We start from the raw sequence: 19,264 nt of genomic DNA on the forward strand, positions 1-19,264 counted from the left end.
GGGTGTGTGCACGCGCGAGTGTATGAACTCCCATACAGTCAAAATGATGCGCAAGTATGATATGTATGGTAAATTTCATCTTGACCTTCACAGCAAAAATAAAAAATAAAAAAATTAAATATATAACTTCATACTTCCTTTAAGCAGCACTTCCTTCTATTAGTGCCACTTGATTACAAATTGCTGCTTTTATAATAATACCAATGGTACCAAAAGAAAAAAAAAGCAGAGCATTATGTCAATTTCCTTAAAAAGACATGATCACCTCTCAAATTTCATCTCTCCTAGGGATAATAAATAATGCACTGCACAATACTTAATGACCAAGATACCTTTTGACACATCTGTATAACATGACTTGAAACTTTTTTTTTTTTTTTTTGCTACACTATGTTACAGAACAGCTTATAAAAACTAAGTATGGACATTAACTGTGAGTGTAAACAGTAGGACTACCACTTGTCAAAAGTTTAAAACACTTTAACTGTAATTGGTACTGGTTATTCATCATTTTCATTGTTTTCTATTTCATCCCCCCCATCAAGCGAGTCTAATTCTTCACCCTGTGCTATTTCATCTTCTAAAACGGAGGAATCTGCAGTTTTATCAAGGCTCTCCTCTGCATCACTGCCTTCTAAATTCTCCTCTTCTTTAAATGCAGCCCCTTCAGTTTTGTCAGTAGCCTTTTCTTCATTGGAGCCCACTGCATTCTGAAGTCCGGCTAATCCTGGGAAACCAGGCAGCGTCAATCCTCCCAGTCCTGGAGGTAGAAACATAGATGGATAGAACAGGCCAGGAGCCATGGTGGACAATAGGAAAGGATTGAAGGCCAGAGGGTTTGTGGGCAATCCAGTGTTGTTGCTGGTGGCGGCGGCGGCAGTAGCAGCACTGACAGATCCATTTGCAGAGTCAGTAGCAGAAACGTCTGTGCTTTTCTCAGAGTCTTTGTTCTCCTCTTCGTTCTCATTTTTCTTCTCTTCTGCTTTTGAAGTGCCATCTTCAGTTTCTCCTTGACTGGAAGCAGGAGTGGTGTTTCCAGGAGCAGCTGTTATTGGGTTATTCAACAATCCACCCAATCCAAACATGTTGGGTAACCCTGCCATACCTGGCAACATCAGAGGCAGCATGGCAGCTGAATTTTTAGAATCACCTCCAGCAGCCGCAGCTGTTGCTAGTCCTGGAGGGAAGCCCATGAGGCCGGCAAGCTGGAGAGACTGTAGATTCTGTAGATTCTGAAGGCTTGTGAGGTCCATTCCAGCAAATAGACTGTTCATTAGCAGTGGGTTGATTCCCGAAGTTGAAGCTACAGCGGCAGCTGCTGCAGCTGCTTTGGCAATTTCACTTTTTGGCCTTCTTCCTCTTCTGCTTGCTCCTTCCTCTCTCACAACTGGGCCTGTGAGAAGACGGTCAAACATGGACTCTGGAACAAAACCCTGAACAAAGAGGTGAAAAAAAGATTCTTTATCAATATACTTTCAGTTTTAAATAGGAACGGTTGATTATGCACTGTCAGTGTTCAATACTCAGCATATATGTTTAATGGGTCATGTGTGAGAGAAGAATTGTTATACAATACTTTTGAATTCTTCCATGTTGGTAATAAAAAAAATATATCTCAAAATTGGTAAATGACGAATGGAGACTGACTAACATGAAAGTTGGAGCTGGCAGAAAGCATAGGAAATGGAACAAAGTGAACAGCAAAAAATGCTAATTTTATACATATAACCACAACGATAGGACAAAACATGCTGAATAGAATCAGAGCTGTGAAACACACATTTCACAGACTGCTCACCAAATTCAATTAAAATACGATGAAAACACTGCAATTACACGCTGGTCATGGTTTTTCTATTTCTACTGAACTACTGTTTATCAGCTGGGCATTATCCTACGCTTTCACAGAATAAATGAGTATTTGCAGTGTTGCTTGCTTCTGCTTCAGACGGATCTTTTAAAATGAAAAGCTGGAAAAGTTAACCCCTGGATGCTGGTTGATACCAATATGCTTCAATTAAAGAATCCATTTCTTATATGGATGTGACTATTATTTGATTCATATTCAATTAACGAATGAGTATTTGTATTTAGCAGTCACGCATATTTATAGGACTATGAAAAAACCTTAATGTATAATAAATGTTTAAGATTGTGCACTAGTGGCAACCCCATTGCACATTTCTATCATCCTCTCCCAAATGCCAGATAACCCCATCCTGACACTAATATTTCCTTAGTTCAAAACAAGCTACAGGCTAAAGGCTTAACAGTCAATGTTTATGTGGGGAAAATGTATACAGTGTTGATTTCTTTTTGCAAATAAACTTTAAATGGAACAACTGAGCCTTATACTTACAGACTGCTTAACAATATCAGTCCAGTCTGGAGCGACAGCAAATTCAGGATTTTCTTCCAACCACCTTGGCAGGTCCTTCATTGGAGGGGCCATAGCTCCACCCATCTAATTAAAGACATTAATGACTCTTAAACAATGCACACATTTCATATGCAGAAGATTAATTTTATTTTCTAAAAGGTTATAGTGGCTTTTAGTAGTGCAATTCAGAGGTGATTAAGGGATACTAAGTATCAGAGGGGCAGCCAAGCCATGTTAGTCTGTATCCACAAAAACAGTGAGGAATCCGGTGGCACCTGAAAGCCTAACAGATTTGTTTTTTACCCACGAAAGCTTATGCTCTAATAAATCTGTTAGTCTTTCAGGTGCCACCGGATTCCTCATTGTTTTTAAGAGATACTGTCCGTCTTAGGTCATGTCTATGCTGAAACTTCATGTGGGGCAAGCTGGTGTGTAAATCTATAGTGCTCTAGCATGGTGCACACTAACTGTCTGTATAGACAAGCCCTTAGATACTAGTTGGGAGACTGAATATTTTTGAACTAATATTTGTGACTCAAGCAGAGTCAATAATTTAAAAAAAGTTTGTTAACTATTTCATTTTAAAAATCTGAAAAAAAAGTCAAACAAATTGTTCAGCAAATTATTCACTCACTAGCTAAAAGGGATGTAAATCGGGGGACTGCAGGCCCCCTAAATCAGCCTCTCAGGATTAAACCCTAAATCATCTTGGCATGAAAGACTTGCTTTCTGGGTGCCAGAGATGCTCTGAAACAGCTCTAGCAGAGGAGAGGACTAGACTAAGTTTTACCTTCTTTCCATTTCGTTTATTTACAACAGGTACCCTTTCTTCTCCTGTCAAGGTGTTTATATCCAATTTATTAGGGTTTCGACATCTGTGTCGTTTTTGCTTCGGCTTCTGAAATGGGGAAAACAGCACATCTGCACTCTTCTAAAAGGAAAAAACAAAAAAAAAATATTGCGTTAGGTTTTTCTATTTTCCGATCAAAAGAAATAAACCTTCAATCAACTCATTGCAACAAAAGTTTTTAAGACTATATATAGCCAAATTCCTTGCTTTAAGATTTTTCTTGAAAATCTTATCCCTTTTTTGCCAGAGGGAAACAAACACACTGCACAATTTGATGTATATTTTCCAATACACACATCGCAGTTAAATTTAAATATAAAAATGAAGTTAAAATAACATTCTGGCAACCTATGGGTCCTATTTCCATTGAAGTCTAGGGGAAAACTACAACTGACTTCAATAGGATGTAGGATCAGACACTAAATGAGTATGCCTGGTCTTCACAATCTCTTTCAATAAATGTGTTTCAATTTCTTTAAGCCTTAAGACCACACTAATTTGATATAAGCTATAGTTTTATATGTAACATCTACTTACTGGTACATAACTTGGCATATCAACAGTATAAGTAGGATGCGATTTAAGCCATTCAATTAAATCCTTGTTTTTAGGAGCATCTTCCCCCACCAGCCTGGTCCCATCCTCTAAGTTAATTACAGGGATCCGAGTGTCCGGGTCCAGTTGTCCAGGAGATGGAATGTTTCTTGCCGGTGGGGTCTCCATATCATCTTCAAATACTTTGGTCACTTCTGCATCCTCCTGCAAAAAATTGATGCTGGTATGAATTTTCACCTCTAAGGAATATTACCTGGGAGAAGTGATTTCCCAAAATGACTAGCTAAAATCAGAGCTTACCCATCAGGGAATCTCCCTAGACTATTAAAGTTGTTTGAATAAATCTTACCATATAAAGCAATATTGTTACATTACAGACATTTGGGAAGTTTAGTGATATTTTACAAGAGCACATTATAGCCCAAAAGGCAAGTTTTGAGGCTATTTTCTAGCTGTTCCCAATGCAGAGTCCCTGATCTTTCCTCTTTTCTCCATAATTAGTATTCAGTAAAACCTCAAACTGGAATTCCATTTTGTTAGTGTACCTGTACGTTTTTTGTGAACAGTGAAGTTTGCAGTTACTATGTAAGAGGTGTATATTACACATAACAAAGTTGTCATTTGTCACAGTTAAAGGTGCTTAATTTGAAATGCATAACATTTTGGTCAATAATTGAAGAAAATATAGCTCCGAATATGAACAAGGAGCTGATGGACTTAGTAAAAAGAAGAAATGTCTACACAATCACTTAGACTACAATAGCACTTTAAACTCAGCGTAATAGATACAAAGGAACAAACAGAAAAAACCACTACTCTCTTACAACAGTCAGCGATGTCCGTTTGTTGCTCATAAACAATAGATCAAGTCCTTCTACATTTTTCCTCCTTCCTCTCCTCCTCTTCATGGGCGGTTCTCCATCCATTAAAGAACCATTTAGTAGATGCCTTGTGGGTGTGCGTGAAAGACCTGCTTGCAGGAGCTCCATTTGAGTTTTAAAGGCATCAGACACTGGTGTGGAGACATTAGGCAAGATAAACTTAGAAGTAACAGATGAAAAATTTGAGGTAGAACTTGTTGCCTCTCTTGAGGCCTTTGATAAATCTACAACTTTTTCTTGTCCATTTTCTGAGACCACCTGAGACTCTCGTAACTGGGCAACCATTTCCATAAGATTTCTCCTCTTGGCCGCTCTTTCAGCCTCAATTTCAATCTTTCTCCGTCTCCTCCTCCGCTGACGTGGGACTGATAAATTGAGTGCATCTTCCTAATAAAAAAATGAGCATTTCTAATTACTAACAAAGCTGTACTGAATTTTAGAAAAAATCTGATGTTCCACTTGACCATAAGACAGAAAGATTGCACAAACATTTTAAAAGACAAAGGTCTCATTTTATTCAGCAAAGCAGTTTAAAGCAGCCTATTTTTCCTTTTCATCTCCCCGACCCCTGGTTACTTAACATGCAAAATGAGGTTCCTTTTTCTATAATGTAACCAGAAAGATTCAGCTTGCCTTTGATAACTGAGGAGAAGCAGTGATATCTTCACTGCCACTGATGCTGGCTTGACCAACCATGGAGAGCTCTGCAAAGCTCCTTTTCTGTAGAGGGCTGTCCACAGCTGTCGGAGTATACCCAGGTATGAGCCCCTGGAAATCAAACATCTGGCGCCTATTTACTGGCCACTTCCCTTTTAGCACTGCTTCACAGATGTTGTCTAATCGGTTGATCATTACTCGGTCCTGCATAAAGGAAAGTACATAATGAACCTTTGGTGCGAAAGTAGCCATTTAAACTCAGTCAGACTGAGCACAACTGCACAGTTTAATAGCCTGCAATGCTTGAGAAATACAAGCAAACATATCTAACAGAATGCTTACAGACCAGAAAATAAACCAGTTGTCTTAAACAGTTCACATACAGAGAATTATGGTGGAGAGAGATGAAGTTACTTTTCATCATTTAAAACTAACGTGCGTTGGGGGAACTCGTTTTCTATAAAGAAATATTACACTAGTTGACATTTACAAAGCACTCACTATTGTTTACATAATGCTAAACTTCAGTTGTTCAGCAAAATCATCAGTTAGGACAGGAGAATTAAAATAGCTGCAAATCAGTATCTTAAAGCTATGGTATTTCATATCCAATAGGCTGGATTCTGCAATTCTGTCCCAGGAAGTGGTTCCTCATTAGCGTCACTATTAATAAAGTTCAACATTATGAAACGGGCACCAACCTAGGGACAGCTAATGAACGTCAATTTTCATTCCACACCCATTATCACTTCAAATTTCATTGAAGCGTGTACATTAAAAAAAATTCTAATTACAGTTTAGTTTACTTAGACAGAATTTACACAGTTTAAAAGCATTTGTTACTATGAACCTTTAAACTCCTTTGGTGAAACTTTCTGAATCTAGCAATAGTGGATTTTAGCATTTTTAATGTTTCCTAAAATGACTTTATGAAAAGAAAAAGAAGGATCACTTGATTTTTCCATTTCAGTATTCAATGATTTTGTATTCTAGCTTGCTTGAAATATACTGAAAAACACTACAGTCGTTCCCCGGGTTACGCACGACCCGACTTATGCAAATTCGAACTTATGGAAAAAGTTCCATAAGCCAGAAATAGGATTTTCAAGTTGCGGAAATTAATGCGTAACGTACGAGTATACGTTTCCGACTTACGCAAAAATTCGAGTTACGCAAGGCTTTCCGGAACGGAACGATTGCGTAAGTCGGGGGGCGTCTGTATATGAAAAATACTGCCGATTAGGGAATAGAATCGTCCTTTAGCTTCCTGAACAGCAGAACACTGCAAAAGCCACTAGCAAGTCTCAGCAGCTGCAACAGACTGCTTGCTTTCCCCAGGAATAAGCCTATTAGAGCAAGTTTTTTTTCTAAACCAGATGGCCCTGTTATGGTGATTAGTAAGCTTAAGACTATTACTACTTTATTTCCCTCCTTACCCTCTTTGCAAAACCAGGAAACAAATTTATAAGGATTTATCACAAAATCACTGTTTTATAGATGTTTCCTATTAAATAATTGTCTGCATTGTTACAAAAATAAAATACAGGATAAAACTTCATCTGCAGTTGCTGCTTATGTTTACAGGAAACCTTAATACAATTACATCTGTCAACATTATATAATGGTTTGGAACAAGTAGGTCATTAGTACGCTCTCTCTACAATCTCCTCACCCCCAACATAAATGGTGATCTTCCAAACCTCTGCTCTTAACACTGTAGGCACCTCTGCAGATGAAACCCATAAATCAAGGTAATAAATTTGCTTCTATCAACAAAAGTGTGATTCTGTTGACATAAGAATATATAGTTTGCAAGAAAAATAATGCATTACACCAGTCTGTCTATACCAAAGAACGTAATGTAATTCCTACTTTTTCTCTGCCTACTCTCAAAGAAACTGAAATTTACAACCTTATTTCATAAACTTCCTAGGTCTCTATTAGACCATTAATAAAATGTGTTTTGAACATTAGAGAAACATACAATCTGCAAAACTGAAAGACTATTAATGAAATAAAGCAGGAAGTTTTCCATGTTCTATTCGTACTGAGAAAGGTACCTTAGGCCAGAAAGAAAAGGCAAATGTTCTCTCATGAAGCAACTGAGCGACTGAAGGATCTCCATCTTCCAAATAGAATCCATCACGGGTTTCATCCCTTGCAGTGCTCATAGATGCATTGCTTTCTTCATCAAAATTCTTACCCTGAGAAACTGTTCCTGCTGAGGAATAACAATCACCAGGCATTAGCTACAAACAGACCAATCATCCTAACTCGAAATCTTTGGTTGAAATGTGGAATGTAGAAAAGTACTCTTTTTTTTTTTTTAAGTACAATTTTGGTCTTTTTGTAATGCAGATTAGTCATGCTGTAGCTTCAGAGTTGAGTAACATTTGGTATAAACATTCTTTTTCCAGAGGAGCTTTCCATATCCTACTGAAGAATACCACTAACTTAAATTCTTCTGCTATAAAACATTGACCGAAACCTTGCAGCAGTCAAACTATTGGTATTTCAGGGTGAAAAGGGGGGAATTTAGTATACCATTTTGTTAACCCTTTCAGAGAAGGATTTCAGGTTTCTACTGAAAGATTTTAAAACAGTAACTAAAAAGTAAGATTGATAATCTTGAGGCACAGTAATGCTTGTAATTTAGATACTTATTGAATAATTGTTGGGGCATATCCTTGGACCTTCTACAGCCTCTGTGCTCTGATGATGCCAAGGGCCTATATTATTGGCTCAATTAGCTATTGATATTGACCTGCTGTGGGGGAATCCCCAGGTGAAACAGCGCTGTTGTAGCTGCTCTTACACCACCCTATCTGGGCCATTGGCCTGGGGAGAGTGGCTGGGGAGTGGATGTTTCTGTCCAATCCTCAGTTGCCATAATGGCTCCTTGGATGCCAACTATCAGCTGGCACAACTTTTAACATTAGCTTCATGGTTTTTCTGTGTTAGTCAAATCATTTCTGTATGCATTACCTTCAGGTTGGGAGGACTCTTCTGATTTGTCATCATCATCAAGTTTCTCCTCTTCGTCCTCTTCTGAACCTTTTTCAGAAATAGATTTTGGATCTACATCTGTACTCATTTCTATAGCTTTCCTTTCACATTTAACAGGTCCAGGCTCAGCCTCAGCATCACATTCCTGCTTAATGCCTTTTTCTGCAATATCTGTCTCCTCTTTAATATCAGACTTTTCTTTGGCTGCTGAATTTTCAGACCCCTCAACTTTAGACTCAGCTTGTTCTGTAGCCTTGTCGTCTTGTACTGGTGTGGATGGGACAATAGGGGGCGTATGACTGCAGCCAGCACCCAGTGGGTTTAGTGAAGACACACTACTTGCATTACCTGCCCCTCTGTTTTGAGCAAAATTTCTGTGGGCATCAAGAAAAGAGAGTTCAGGGTCATTCAGGATGTGATAATCTGTCCTACTGACTCCATGTTTAGCAGCACCAATCAGTAAGTCTTTGTCATGTTTACCACACTCCCACCACTCTGGCAGATCCAAGCTTGGCTGGCACAATTTTAGCCTCTCCCCCAACTGAGGGTGATGGAGAACCTGCTCACGGATTTTCCGTAACAGTTCTATGCGATATAAAGTCCTAGAAGCACGCTCCTCTGTGATTGGCTCAATCATGGTGGAAAGATCAGGTGGTTCTGTAACAAAATTAGATTTTCATTGTTTAACCTGATTGAATATATAAGTTGGTTTTTAAAGAATGAAAAATTACAAAATTTGTAATTACTACATTTTGTTATCTAATCATGTTTCAACAGGATTGGTCTCTTGATTTTAAACAGAGTAAGTTATTCATGTGGATTTTTATTATTATAAACTTACCTTCATCTGGTTTGGCTGGCATTCGGCATACCCGCCTGCACATAGTCACAAAACAATTAAAGTACTTCTCCAAACTTTCATCGGACTTCTTATCAAGCCTAGCAAAAGCTCTGAACTGATTCCAGTCAAATTGCTGTTTCATAGGGTCAAAAATAACCCCAAAAGTAGATACTACACGATAAAAATCTGCTTCTTCTCTTCTTGTCCATCTAGAGTGCAAAAAATTAGGAATGGTTAGAACAAGGCCTGTTTAGCTGCACCAGAAGACCCCAAATGTTAACTATTAATCCAAAGCAAAACTGAAATGATGGCAACATACATTTTCATAGATATCCTCCATTGGCATTTGGGGGAAGAAATCTTAAACTCACTTTTGACGTTTTTCAGTTATTATAGCTTCTCTTTCTGCTTCTAGTGCTCTCACTTCCTCCCTAGGCCGACGTCTCCGTCGGTCCGTCTTCATTAGTGCCTCTTGCCTCATTTGTTGCCTTTTATAGCTGCGCTGATAGGCAGTAATGAGGCGACGCAGACGGGTAGTCAGGGTTGAAGTGGTGGGCCAGTAGAGTTGGCCTAACTCAGCATTGCTTTCACTGTGCTTGCCTAGAGAGTAGAAAAGTATTTGTGTATTGTAAGGATAACATTAGGCATTTCAAAGTCTTTATGACTAAACAGGATTCTAATTTTGTAAGGTGAAAGTATACTTCATTACTCTAGAAGTGAAATAAATAAAAATTGGGAATAACTATTTTTGTTTGAAAGGGAGGAATGGATAGGATTAGTAAAAAACCTACCTCAGAAAGTTACGTAAGTATTTGTCAAATTTATGTATAGCCAACTGCCTTCCTCTTATTCCTAATATTTCTATCACATGCACCTTCTTTATTGACTTTTGTGACACCAAGAGATTTGCATTATAGAGTAAAGTTAATGCGATAGATCTCTAAACATATGTACTAAAGTTATTCAGTCCCTTATGAGGAAACACTTACATTTACGATTTCCCATCTTATTATTTTTTACTCTCTTACACTTGGCAAGCTTCCTCACTACTGAGAAACATATTTTAAATGATTTCAATATTATCCACTGGAAAAATATCAATGGCTAGACTTTCATATCTTAAATATATAGGGTTTTACCATCCCATAAACCCCACTGTGTAATCAGAAACTGAACAAGACACATAATAAAGTGGGATTGTTCACAAGTAGCTAAGAATTAAGATCTAAGACAGCGGTTCTCAAACTGTGCGTCGGGAACCCAAAGTGGGTCATGACCCCCTTTGAATGGGGTCACCAGGGCTGATTTAGACTTGCTCGGGCCCAGGGCTGAAGCCTGAGTCCCACTGCCCATGGCCAAAGCCAAATCCCGAGGGCTTCAGCCCTGGACAACGGGGCTCAGATTGCACGGCCCCTGCCTGGGACTGAAGCCCTTGAGCTTCAGCTTTGGCCTCCCTGTCCAGAGTGGTGAGGCTCGGGCTTTGGTCCCCCCAGCCGGTGCAGTGAGGCTCGGGTGGGCTCAGGCTTCAGTCCCCACTCCTGGGATTGTGAAGTAATTTTTGTTGTCAGAAGGGGGTCACGGTGCAATGAAATTTGAGAATCCCTGATCTAAGACTCTGAAAGATTTGGCTTTTCTAAGCACTAAAAAGTTTTAACACACATTTGTCCAAACGGACCGAGCTAGTATCCTAAGTATGGGCATTAATATGGATAATAATTAAATGCATTAGCCCCTCCCTTTTCACTTTCACAAACCCTTACTTGTCGTGTGGCTCTCTATGGATTCTTCTTTATCTTCTGGAGGTGAGTTTGCAAATTCCTTTGGGGAAGACAAGAGTTACTTTAGTTTTAGGTTTCAATTGTGCTTTATTTTTTAAAGGAAAAAGGGCCATCTTCCCCCCCCCCCCCCCAAAAAAAAAAAAAGTAGCAGCAAGGTACGATTGTCACAAATGTGTTTTATCTGGTGGCTTGTGAACTTTTATAATTAAACATCATTCTAAGAACATTTTAACATAGGCACTGAATGTCAGCATTACACATGTGCATTACTACGTTGAGGTTCTTACATCAATTTCATCCTTGAAAGGAGCTCTGGTTGGTTTATATTCTGGATCTTCATCTTCTCTGTCAAACTCTCCTCTACACAAAATTTAAAATGATAAAAATAGTTATCAGAACAGAACAAGTATTTTTCCCCAAACAACCCATATTACTGATGTTATAAGTCTCAAAGAAGAAATGACAAAAACAGAACAAGTGTGGGAAAAAAACAAGCATCTGTTTGTGATGATGTATTAATACACAAATATGTCTCAAGTTCACCTGTCTCAATTTATCTGCTTCTCTGAAAATATTAGTTTGAAGTATTTTTACACTGTATTAACTAATACATTATCACTTAGTATCCTCAAGTCAGATGTAAACACAATAAGTGAACTCACGCCAATATATACAGCACTTATTTTATTAAAATCAGTTTATTATTTATTACCATTTATAAATATCCTTCTTACCCATCACCACCATCTGCTAACATATCTGTCCCTCTCTGTTCAGCAGCTATGGCCTTGGCATCAGGCATACCAACCCGTTCCAGAAAGCACAGCGCAGGGTCAGCTCTCATAGAATTGTACTTCTCATAGCCTGTATGGGGTGGGGTAGAAGGAGGGGAGGGAAGAAAAAAAGAAAAAGAAATCACACCACAATTGAACAGAATGATTTATGTTATAAGGACAAATGGTACATGTTTTACTTTCATAAAACAAATCTCTTCCTCATCATCTTGACTTGAATCAAACTGCTTCATAAAGATACTCAGGATCCTGGAAATTATTTTCTTTCTATTCATGTAGCACAATATTCTCGTATGAGTATATTCACCAATGTAAAAAGAACTAATGTGAAAACATTTGTAACAAATAATAGCAAATGCTAAACAGGAAGATTTTCAAGGCTTTTTTCCAATATCCAGTTTTATATGACACATGAAAAACTTCTTAATGGTTACTTTATGACCTCTGCAGCAGTTCTCCACATTCACCCCCCTCCTCCTTCACCCCCCACCTCCCGCTCTTCCTATAGTTCTGGCCCTGCCGGAACCTGCATTAAAACTGAAAAAATGCTGCATACATGGGTTGTACGCAAGGCCAGCGAACCTGTCTTATTAGGTTTAGGATGATGCATGTCAGTAAGATGACACTGTTCCCTCTATAGTTTTCAAACTGCTGTTTGCTTTTTTTACTGCCCAAGTTGACTAGATGGAAAATGGCAGATCCCAACAGTGCACTGCAGGAAAATGATTTTTAGACTACACTTGCCTCAGCTGAGCCCACAAAACGGAGCTGCTGTACATAGGCAGAACAGCACAATTCAATTAGGATTTGTACTACAACACACTGCTCCTAACTGCTGTAGAGCCTCAAGCCAAACTGTAATCATGAAAGGTTTTATAAGCCATCATTCTCCCCTTTAGTCAGGCTGGGCTGCTGAGAATACCTCTGCGACCTCCAGAGAATTGGGATTATAATCAGGAATCGCTCACTGTATATATCATGCCAGCTCTGCATCCCCAGCCTTTCAAAGTTAACAAGGCTGCATCCCACTCAAGGGAGCCGGGAGTTCTCAGCACTGACATTTGTGAAATATTGCTTGGAACAAAGCCCAGGAGGCACTTGTACAGATTAATAGCAGAGGTTAAGCCCACCGTCCACTTTGACACTGGTTGGCAGAGTTAGCAAGTGAAGCAGTGCTGGAAGCAAAGTTTATGGAGATCTATAGTATTGCTTGGCTATTATTAAAACAAATATGGTTTTGTTTTATTTACAGCCAAGAAAGTAATGTTTTCTTCTCAAATGTTCTGCAAACATTTAAAAACAGCATCTGATATTTACAACTCATATTAGATTTTTTTAATACAAGGGGGAAAAAAGGAGAGAAGCCAACAGTTCTTTGGAACTATACTTGTTAATATTATGACTGAATAGTTTTACACACAGAAAGCCTTACAACTGCATTTTGCTCAGAGTGAGACATCACTTACCATGTTTGAATACGCCAATTAAGAGGGATTTATCTGCTTCTTTATCCCACCAGTCTGTAGGAACCTCAGCATGGAATGGTTCAGGTATCCACACATCTACTTCACTGTAAAGACAGGGTTACATTTTTTATTAAACTACTATTGAAGGACAAGGCACCACACACCTATATGCATTAAAGCGACGTGTTTAAAACTATTCAGCAAGCATACATTTCTTGGAACAAATCTGAAATCGAGATTCCTGAAAATAATCAAAAAATGGTCCAATTGTAGGAATTATTTTGGGGTGTAACGCTCAAAAACTGTCCAAATGTTATTCATTTAAGTTTTTTAATGTTAACTTAAAAAATGTATTCAATGTTTAAGCAGTGAGTGAATAATCCTCCAATATAAACAAAGTTCAAAATCCCATTTGTCACCCTTTGCCCCCAAATATCCAGTACTTAATGATTTATCAAGTTGCTTGAAAATAGATGTGTAAATTGATGGCTTATGAAGGTCTTTAAATGTCACATTACAGTATTTTCAGATATTATTCAGTGTTACAAAGCAAAGAATAAACCTGCACTTGCACTAACCTTGAGTCAGCACCCTCTAAGATCTTGTCTGCTTGGTCCCCTATAACTTCTTGTCTTAGATAGTACAGCATGCGGACACGCAGCAGGACCCTGGAGAGGAAAGCAGAGGGGAAAAAAGTTCTTAACTTCAGGACTGTTTGCCAACAGTGGCTTTTGGCAGCTGCTGCTGTTCATCCATCATCCTGCCAAGGCTGATTAGCCATGCTGTATGGTAGGCTTGAAGCGTGACAGATGGTGGCACATAATCACCTCTGTGTGGTGCTTTCTGCTGGCTTCCAACAGGCCTGCCTGGCAACCGCTTACACTGCACAGAGAGGGATCGAGCTCAACCCAGCCCAGGCGCATTTCATTTAGTTCTACCTAGTGCAGCTTGTGAAGTTTAAACACGTACTCTACCACTGCCTCTGAAGTATTGAAGCAAGTTTGTAAACAACTGAGCAGATGGCTTTCAGTAACTGTTCTGCTTCATTATCTCATAAAATTTCCTCAGCTGCTGCCTTAATACCATTTTTGGAAGCACATCAGAAGTTGTAGGAATAAACGAGATATAAAATCTGGTTTTACTACCTTACCATAAACCCTCAATATGGAATGTCAGGTTTTTCAGATTATACAACTTTTTGCTTCAGAGAATGAAAAAACCAAAATCCCCCCCATTTCCCTTAGGAGATATTAGTTATTTTTACACTTTCCTATTCAAACTGCTATTTTATTTCACCTGTGCATCTACATAACTGCTCATGGAAGGTGGAATTTTAGTTATTCAGGTTTACTCTGTCTCATCTCCGAAATGCTACAGATAATTTTTTGAACCATTATCAAGTATTCACAGTCAGAGTTTAGACAACTGGAAATGGCAGGGACTGGATTTTCAAGATGGCTAGGAAAGCATTCTTTACAGCAAAAATCTACCTGGAAAACGTGCTCTACTACATTTACCCAATAAAGACACCCCCTGCTGCCCAATTAATGAAGTAACATCAATGCTGACTACAATGGATTGCTCAGCCCACCCTCTCAAGCTGAATCTAAAGTCATCACACCAACTGTTGAACTGCTGCTGCTCCTGGAGTAGTGAGGGGGATCAGAGAGGCAGAAATCTGATCACCAGGTTGCATGTGAAAACTTCAAACCATCACCAATTTTGAGATCACCTCACCAGCAATTAGGAGCAGCAGCAGCAAACACCCAGTTTTGTGCATGTGATTTAAAGAAGTCCTGTGAAGGTAGCAGGGGGTACACTTTAGTTGGAATTTTGTCGAAAACTCAAAAAAACCTGTTCACAGGTGTCAGACAGTTCCCACCGACTTACCCTTGCACTCACCATCCTTGCACTGTAAGGGACCCCTCTCAGGCTCATGCATGGAAATGTACATATGACTGCACAGGCACTGCATCCTCTTGAGTGCCATAATATTGACAAAATGGTAATAGCAATTGGATAACACCTGTTGTTACATCAAATCAAGTACGAAGGGAAGAGGGGGAGGAAAGTTGTGGGGGAAAAAAGGTTTCATCCGGCTATGCCACTGCCCCTTTCAAAAGTCCTATGCATCAAACTGTATGCAATTGTCACAGAGAAGGACAGAATGTTGATCCTTATAAAGCCAGTTTTGATTGCTTCCCACCCCGGCATCCTCTTCATTCAAGTCAGCAATGAGCTTCCTCCACTTCACCCAGAGCTAAACATGTTGCCTCTACAGTCCCTGCTCTCAGCCCCTGTGAATCTGAGAAGGGATAAGACTGGGACTGACAATGATCCTGCATAATGACCTGCCCTTCTGGGGTGCTGGAACAATGTGTCTAGTGGGGGTACTGAGAGCCACTGAACCTAACTGTGAGTCCTGGATAGGACTTCAAACCAGGGAATGCAGCAGCTCCCCCAGCACCCCTAGTTCCAGTGCTGCCATCAGCTTTCCTGATATTGCTAATTGTGTTATGATACCAATTTACTGAAGCCAAGAGTTGGAAGTCTAGGATTCGAATGTACAGATTGATGTAGGAAGGGGCCAGGACCTCTATTTGGGGGCTGAAAGGGACAGTTGTGGTGCAGGAATTAAATAGTTATTTGAAGAGCAAATGAAGGTACTAAGTGGATTTGAGTGACAGTTTAGAAGAATCAGAGGTTTTTTGAGCCACAGACTTGCATACTGTTATTCATTTTTGTCAATAGATAGAAACTGCCTCTTAACATGGCAAACATCTTGAAAATAACTGATAACTAACTTAAGTGCCTTTCCCCTTCTCTTCCACTCCACACCTAACATGCCCAAGGAATATCTTCCAGTACTGATTATTTCTTTTAAATAGCATGACAGTAGTAATAAGACATGCAACATACGTCACAAAAAGCTTTGAGTGGCACTTCAATGCGCGTATATTACATATTCATATCAATATTACATATTCATGCATACCCATGTGGTAAAGTAACAGCACAAAAAGAAGAGGGTTTATTTGGGTGAGGAGAATTAGGTCCAAGATCTTTGGTCAAAGTTTGGGAACCCAGTCGTAAGTCGGGGACAGAGTATGCACAGATGAGTTGTGGAAGAGAACCAGCATATGATAAAAAAGGATAGTGACAAAGTACCCAACTACTAAAGGTACGTCTAAACTTACAGCCCGGAAAGGCTCTGGGAGTGGGGAGGCAGCAGGGAAAGAAGCCTTTCACTGCAGCACATAGCTACACTCTGCAGTGACAAGTTTCGATGCAGCCTGCCTTTCATTCTAGCGTATAGCTACACGTAGTACCTGTACTCTGCATGAGGCCGTAAGTGTAGACATAGTCTAAGATGCTACAAAAGCAAAGCAAAAAGAATTCAGGTGGTCCCTTCCTATTATACATTTACTTTGTACCAAAATATACAGAGATTTAAAACAAAACAAAACAATAGGACAGTCTCTGTCCCTGCAGATTTGGAAAGACTAGACTTGGAAAAATGATTCAGGAAGGAATGGACGTTGTGATTTTGATGGGAAAAGTAAGATTGGAACAACTCCCAGAAGGGCTGAGTTTTAAGGAAGGATTAGCGGGGAAGTGGAGGCTTGGGAGGCAAGAAGTTGAACTTTGTTCCAAGCAAAGAGAGGAGCAAAACTGAGAAGGGGCCAAAGGAACAGTAAGGAGAGATGTTTGGGTACAACAGAAGGTGCAAGAGGGAGAGTAGGAGAAAGTGAGATGAGGGCGAGAGGTAAAAGCCTGGGGGCCAAGAACCCACATCAAGGGATTCAAGGAAAAGGTGGTGTGATTATGAGTCTGGGAGATGGGAAGGAATTGTGAAGAATTACTAGCATCAGGACAGTTTTGGATAGCCCTGAGATGCCACACACTGAGATGTCACTCCTCTTTTTCGCATGTTGGGAATAATGAAGAATCTCTCTCACTTAGTGAACAAAAACTTTTTTTCCTGAAATGTCCTTGTTAGAGCCAATCATCCCCCCCAAAAAGCTTACAGCCAATCACCCAGGCCTGATCTGAACTGCTGTGATGCTTCATCACAAGTTAACAGCAACGTACAGCAGTTTACAGCCCCACTATGTGGTCCTGTGGTTGTATTAAAGATATCCAAATGAAGGTTCTCACACATATTAAGAACTATAAGCTCACTATAAATTAAACGCACTTACTTATTACAGTGATGTTTGAGGTGTTTCTTATAGCTGTCCTCTTGAAACAAGACATCTGGGTTACAGCTTGCCAGCCAATCAGCATCTTGAAGCACAGGCTGTGAACTCTGGGCTTTCACTTTTTTGCCTTTCCTTCCCCTGGGCACTGGTGCAGATAGGCCTACAAAACATCCCCCAACACTTCTCACAGTCTGAATTGAAGAAGTTTGATCCCAAGGATGCCAAAATGCATTACTGACAAACTGATATAAAAACTAAGTACCACCGCAGCCACTCCTGAGGTGAAACATGACAATTAACAATGAATAGCAACACAACAATTTAGTACAGGGGATTTTGAATACCAAAGTCAGTTGAAACTAAAGTAAGAATTTAGCTATGAAGAGTGCAACTACCCAAGGTGGAATCTGGCCAGGATAATGGGGTTAAGTTCCCTGCTTTTGTGAAAATTGCCATGGGAACTAATGACTACAGGTGGTCAGGATCTATGGTTCATGTCTCATTTGACAGACATCACCTCCAGCAGCACAATGCCCTCTAACACCATGCTGGAGTATTTGTTCAATTCTGACTCAGAGGAAGAGTACTACTCACTGAACCAACACCACTTCCCCCAGCACATAAGGTGTAGTATATGCTACAGTTTTGAAGTAGTATGTAGTACGACTGCAGCAGGGTTCCCCCACCTACAGTAGCACCATCATTGGTATGATGGTAGACATACCAGAGTGGTTAACCAAGGCTCGTGTTTGTCCATCTGCAGTTGGAGTGATCAGATCCCAGATGAAACTTTTGATATTTTCATCTCCTTTGTAGTGATTAAGACAATACACCAGGATTGTCCGGCAGATGGTTTCCACATCTTGTTCCGTTAGCGGACGTTTATAGCGCCCATGTGAAAGGATGTCTGTCCACCGACCCCAACTACAAGAAAAATATGCTTAAAAGAACACAGTTCTGGCACTGGAATTTCCATTTGTGATTTTCATTTTAAACCCTGGGTGCCAGATGGGTTAGGAGCTCTTGTATTTGCATTAGCAGGTCATGTCAGGAAATCCAACTTCCAGCACTGAAAAGTTAAGAATGCTTATTTTACAGAGCAGGCAATAAGTTCGCTGCTCGTAAAAGCTGCAATTGAATTATACTGGTAATAATAAAATACATATGTCTAACAATAATGTTTCCAGTAAGGTATGAATAGGGATTTGAACCCCAGAATGATTTTGGGTCAATTTTAGTTTGATCCTGAAATACATCATTCATAATAATCACATGAAATCTTTCTGGATAAAGAAACACAAAGTGACTAAGAAGCGCACCATGATGGTAGCCACATATAGCTGCCTGCCTGCAAAGACACAAGGACTCAAATTGGGCTATCCACCATGAGGTAAGAAAAGTTCAGCATCCAATTTATCAACTGGCAAAACAGGATTTCAGTACAGTACTAGATGATGTTTCAGTTATTCACTATAAATTATAAGACTTCCATACTTCAGAATATTTATCCACAGTTCTCTTTGGGCTGGTGTAAAAAAGACAAGTATTTTTCACATAGCCATTCAGATTCCTTCTACTTACCCATAGACCAAAAGGTTCTTCTCCACTCTAAAACATTCACTCCTTGCATAACCCTGGGATTTGTCCTGAGGTCTACGGGGCTTTGTACAGGGCTTTTCTTCAGAATCACTTTCCAGGTCTGAAAACTCCATTAGTTCATCTTCTTTGACTGCACTATACAGCCTGGTTTGCTTTCTTACTCTTGGTGTATCAATAACTAGGTTGTTCTAAAACGAAAGTGAAAAGAACATGAAAACTCAGAAAAATCCTCTTTTAAATGAATTATGAACTTGT

The 19,264-nt window shown here is 39.6% G+C and overlaps 1 protein-coding gene across 2 annotated transcripts in view; it reads right to left on the bottom strand.

Annotated features, from left to right (window-relative positions):
• Positions 1–500: 500 nt before the first annotated feature.
• The window catches only part of CHD7 (chromodomain helicase DNA binding protein 7), a 115,829-nt gene continuing 97,065 nt past the window's right edge, over positions 501–19,264 (bottom strand). The window contains exons 20-37 of one of the 2 annotated variants that reach the window (XM_065399593.1): positions 18,992–19,197; positions 18,135–18,334; positions 17,411–17,570; positions 13,787–13,876; positions 13,209–13,312; positions 11,683–11,812; positions 11,236–11,308; positions 10,931–10,988; positions 9,542–9,770; positions 9,171–9,379; positions 8,309–8,986; positions 7,384–7,544; positions 5,300–5,527; positions 4,610–5,053; positions 3,768–3,989; positions 3,171–3,311; positions 2,360–2,464; positions 501–1,433 (exon numbers count right to left, since the gene is read on the bottom strand). In XM_065399593.1, coding sequence (XP_065255665.1) covers positions 501–1,433; positions 2,360–2,464; positions 3,171–3,311; positions 3,768–3,989; positions 4,610–5,053; positions 5,300–5,527; positions 7,384–7,544; positions 8,309–8,986; positions 9,171–9,379; positions 9,542–9,770; positions 10,931–10,988; positions 11,236–11,308; positions 11,683–11,812; positions 13,209–13,312; positions 13,787–13,876; positions 17,411–17,570; positions 18,135–18,334; positions 18,992–19,197 — 4,371 coding nt within the window. The remainder of the gene's footprint in view (positions 1,434–2,359; positions 2,465–3,170; positions 3,312–3,767; positions 3,990–4,609; positions 5,054–5,299; positions 5,528–7,383; positions 7,545–8,308; positions 8,987–9,170; positions 9,380–9,541; positions 9,771–10,930; positions 10,989–11,235; positions 11,309–11,682; positions 11,813–13,208; positions 13,313–13,786; positions 13,877–17,410; positions 17,571–18,134; positions 18,335–18,991; positions 19,198–19,264) is intronic. The other variant, XM_065399594.1, reaches the window with a different exon arrangement.

This window comes from Emys orbicularis, chromosome 2 (assembly GCF_028017835.1).
Source record: "Emys orbicularis isolate rEmyOrb1 chromosome 2, rEmyOrb1.hap1, whole genome shotgun sequence".
Taxonomy (NCBI): domain Eukaryota; kingdom Metazoa; phylum Chordata; order Testudines; family Emydidae; genus Emys; species Emys orbicularis.